Below are 5,000 nucleotides of genomic sequence, written 5' to 3'. Positions count from 1 at the left end.
AGAAGCAAGTATTAGCCAGGAAGTAACTACTACTGCTGTTCCTGACACACAGAACACAACTACAAGTACAACAGAAACAGAAGTAAGTTCAAATGTAGGAAACACCACTGTAAGCTCTTCTCCAGAATCCTCTGCAGTAGAAACACCAGTGAATCCAAAAGCAGAAAACACCACAGCTACAACAACAAGCACCATGGTTCCTGCTTCAACAACTACTACAACAAGCACCACGGCTCCTACTACAACAAGCACCACGGCTCCTACTACAACAAGCACCACGACACCTACTACAACAAGCACCACGGCACCTACTACAACAAGCACCACGGCTCCTGCTTCAACAAGCACCACAGTTCCTACTACAACAAGCACCACGGCTCCTACCACAACAAAATCTTCTGCAATACCCGAAAGCGTTCCGGAAGCCTCAACAACAACCACCACTACTACTGTTGCCAGCGCCTCGACCTCAGGGACAAATGTCAGCCCACCAGAAGACACTAAACCTGCCTTGGAAGACGCCTCATCAGCCAACGTCACAGCCACAACAAGCCAGCCCCCGGACTTCATCGTTCCTGAGGGAAGCGTCAATGTGTCTACCACGGTCGTCCCTGGGGAAGGGGACACACTGGCCAACGGAACCTTAGTCCAGCCAACGCCAGCGCCAACCACGGTGGGTACTTTCACGAGAGACAACCTCCCTGAAACTAGCTTCACTTGTAAAAATAAACAGCTGGAGCAGTTCTACCCAGACCCAGAGGCCAACTGCCAAGTTTTCCACTATTGTTCATCAGGATTTGTCGATATGCAGGTACTGGATCTGAAGTTCCTCTGCACCGGCACCACCATGTTCAACATAAACACCCAGAAGTGTGAAGATATGGGTAATGTCACCTGCGGCTTTAATGACACTACAACAACACCACCACCACCAGTTACAGAGCCATCAACCATCTCAATAGAAGAACTGCCAGCAACACCAGAAATCACAACATCTTCAACTACAACAGAAGCTACCACTACCCCAACAGGACCTGCGTTATCCAAATCAGAAACTGAGGCAAACGCGACAGAAGCACCATCAACTACAACGGGAGCGGTCCCAATCCCACTGACAGCTATAGGAGACCCGTCCGAAGCCCCAGCAACCACAACAGCAGCCCCAACAACCACAACGGAGGCACCACACGAGGGTCATCACAACTGGAATGCTACAGAGCCAGACGTAAAAGCTGCTAAGAATGACAGTCTTGTGGAGAAGACAGCAGTGATCGAGGCGATCGAAACCACAACCTTGGAGCCCGAGGTGAGAGAAGTGACCGAAGTAGACCTACCTGAAACGGAAACTGTAACCGACAGAGTTCCAAGGGAAGAAGTGTCAACCAGCACAGAGGGCTTAGAGTTTATTTTTGAGACGACCACCGAATACTTTCTGGGGGAAGAGCCGGAAATCAACACAGAACTCGGACCGATCGCTCCTAGTTCTGCCGAGGAGCAGTCAGTGGAAAGCTCGATAAACTCAGAAACGTCAGAAACTCCCGTCAGCACAACAGAACCCGTCACAGAACTCCCCGCAGACGTGTCCACACAGGAGAGCATATCGCCCCAGACCCCAGCGCCCACAGAAGGTGCGCCGCTGACGGAGGTTCCTTTAGCCAGTGAGGAGTTGGAATCGAGCATCCTGTCGATAGCCAGAAACGCCTCCGAGTCGAATCACACTGCTTCGACGTCCGCCGAAGCGAGCCAGACCGAAGCGGCATTGTAGGGTCCATCACTCGAATGGACTAGAAGGGTATTAATGGCGTGCTGCAAGTCGCGCCTGTAATAACTATATTAATTATTCTTCTCTTTTTTTGGGGGTTTATTTATTCTGAGAGATTATCAGTAACATAGGTTTATGTGAGAGTTATACCTGTTACCCGTGGTATTCCGTGCCAAAAAAATATTTACCTACTCTGGTTCAAGGAGCAGAAAACATTCCAAAAAAGGTATTATTTTCATCACTGTGATACGTTGCTAATGTAGGTATTTGTGAAGCAAAAGGGATTTTTTTCTTTAACCATTAATCCATCAATATAACTTTTTTTATAATCTTAAAAAAGGTGACACAATCACTAGACCATGGTTTTAATAGTCACATGTTCCAATTTTTTTTTTTTTTTTTGTCATGTCATATTGTGGGGGGAAAATTGAAAAGAGACGATATATGAAGTAAGATAATTTAGCAAATTAGCATGAAGGCCAGTGGTGGGATGTGATAAGGTAAATAAGGTAGTCATTTCAGCCAATTTGAACTCGATAGAAGAACATTCTAACCACGATGACACAGTATTAAAAGAAAAATGAATGTGTTCTTGTACTGTATGATAAGTTGTTAGTAATTTTGAGTCAGATAAGGTTGTGGCATATTAGGCTAGTAGGTAGCTTAGAAATGGACTTGTGGTAAATGAGAAGTTTTTAAAAAATCTATTTATTTGGGAAGTTTGTAAACCCCCCAAAAAAAAAAAACAGTTTTTTTTTCGACGGAACAACCAGCCACATTACCTAACTCATTTGTACTCATAAGTGGCATTTTCTGTACTAATAATTTTAGGATTATTAAGGGTTACATTTACATGAAAAAAAATATTATCACAAGTCTGTTTTAAGAGCCTTCCAGGGAATACCGACTCCTGCTATTTAGTTAACAGACTCAGTCTTACTAGCAGCTTGTGAGTATTTAAGAGACACGTGGTTAAGAGAGTGAATGGTTGCAACGTGCTACAAACGACTATTATTAACCCTTTCAGTTCAATTACAGCCGAGGAAAAACAGGACATTCTTTACTTTTATTATCTTTATTACTGGAAATTTCACATCGAATGGAAAAAAAGCACCCTATTGCAATCCGTTGATGTTTCAGTTAACTAGCAGAATTTGCATGGCATTCATTATATATACATATGCATATACATGCACATGCATACATATGTATCTCTATATGTATATGTATATATCCCGTAATGAAACGAATCCCAACCATCCTTTTGACACATTTTAATCTCAGAACAACCGTAGAGAACCCAAGTAATAGATATTTTTTTCTTAATAGATAATTTTTTTTAAATATTCCACACCCAATTTTATTTCAATAGCTCACCCACGCGCGCACACACAGTATTTTTTTCCCGCTTGATAGCAAGACCAGGGCAAGTATCCTCATTATTGGTTATCTCGGCCTACCATCATAGAGTGAGATTCACATTCACAGTTTACGAAAGCTTAGACAGGAAACTTCGGCGATATAAATGGTATATATAGTTTGTTTGTTTTTCTTCTTCTCCATAATCCTTTTTCGTCCTTACCTCTAATTCAATAAGATAACATATTTTCCTTACCTTTAAATGAGATATCTTTTATAATCACCGTCACATTTTAGCGAAACATCGATTTCTAGTTAGCACAGACTTGATACACATAATATATCATTAACATCATCTCCTTGTATATTACATCAGTGTCAATCACATCAGATAGATAATCATTTAAGAAAATAAAGTCTGTTTACGATAATGACTCAAAGTTATTAATTAATAGCGTTTTTTTGCATTACTTCTGGCTGACTTTAGTTAGATATTCGCCTTTTAATATTATATATACGTTGATCATATGCATGTAACAATCATTATAAATAAACATGCATATATTTAAGAGTATATAAGGGTTTACCTCCTGTTTTTTTTTTTATACATTGTAAATTTCTGATTATGTTTTACTTATTGGTTGACCTAAGAAGTGAACATTTTCGAGACAACTGTACTTTACAGCAGTGAATATCAACGGTAACTAACATAGGTAAGGTAAAAATTTAAGCATCCTTCATCTTTTCATGAATCAAGTGAAATTTCTGGACATTAGGTCACATTAATTGCCATGCTAAGTGATATTTTGAAAGCGTGTGTCATTGTTGAGATGGAATATGTAATATTTTTATAAACAAAATCAGATATCAAATAGTGTTAAGTAAACAAACAGTGGTTTATATAAGTAACATAAAACTTGGACGATGAGGGGTCAAGGCAACCAAATTGTATCACAGTAGAAGACACTGAGAATCTGATCCTCTTCTTAGCGTGTGTACCATGGTAAGCGTGATTCGTACTTGTTCACGGAAACCCAGAGTAGTAACAACAACAAAAAAATATGAGATGCCTGTCTTCCAGGTGCTTGCAATAACGTATTACTATTATAATACACATTTTTTGTAACTAATGAGGAGAGGCGAGGGAAGAGTCAACATTTTCCTTGACGTTCCCTCGACCTAAATCATGTTCCTTTTGACATAGAAGAAATAAACAATTGAAAGGTGTTCTGAAGAAGGATTTTCTTGCTTGGGTACACGGATTTCACACTAGGTTCATGTTATCATTGCCATTTTATAGAAGCTAAATTTTCTTTTTATTAATGTTATACCCGACTCACTCAGATTTCATACTCAATAGCTGTGTACCTGACCAAAAAAATCCTTTTTAAAAGTATTCCCTCCTTGCTACAAGGCAATTTTTAAGAGAGAATCATTTGAATCATGTAAACAAATTTGCACATGGCTTAATCTTTCTTATACTGATAGCATGTCTAGGCCATGTGCAGCGTTTAGACGTGAAGATGAGTCGCAGGGTTCATGCCTGGTGAAGAAAACCAGTGACTAGAGAAAGAGAGAAGACAATATTCAAGTTAAAGATGTTGATCTATCTTGTGGATGTGTTTGGATTGGAGGGAAGGCTACTTAGTCATGATACAGCGGTGCATAAATCTGTATTGTAAAGTTGTTGTTTTTTTTAAAGATGGTTAATTCCTCTCGAACTGAAAATTAATAAGATATTAAAAAGTGTATGTGGCAATCTTCGCGTTGGCAGATTCTTGGAGAATGTGAACGAGGTTAGAGAATTATAGTTTCAAAAAGGAAAATGTCTTGGGAAAAAAAAAAAAAAATACGATAGAGTAAAGAACAGACAAGATAA

General features: G+C 39.7%; 1 protein-coding gene across 1 annotated transcript in view; it reads left to right on the top strand.

Annotated features, from left to right (window-relative positions):
• The window catches only part of LOC125030481 (mucin-2-like), a 21,762-nt gene that overhangs the window by 16,455 nt on the left and 307 nt on the right, over positions 1-5,000 (top strand). Inside the window, 1 exon segment of the mRNA XM_047620523.1 lies at positions 1-5,000. This exon segment is cut by the window's left edge and continues 714 nt beyond it; it is cut by the window's right edge and continues 307 nt beyond it. Within this exon segment, the coding sequence (XP_047476479.1) occupies positions 1-1,765 (1,765 nt within the window). The 3' untranslated portion in view covers positions 1,766-5,000.

This window comes from Penaeus chinensis, chromosome 11, assembly GCF_019202785.1.
Source record: "Penaeus chinensis breed Huanghai No. 1 chromosome 11, ASM1920278v2, whole genome shotgun sequence".
Taxonomy (NCBI): Eukaryota; Metazoa; Arthropoda; class Malacostraca; order Decapoda; family Penaeidae; genus Penaeus; species Penaeus chinensis.
The sequence above is the reverse complement of the archived record's forward strand: the minus strand, read 5'-3'. Positions and strand labels throughout refer to the sequence as shown.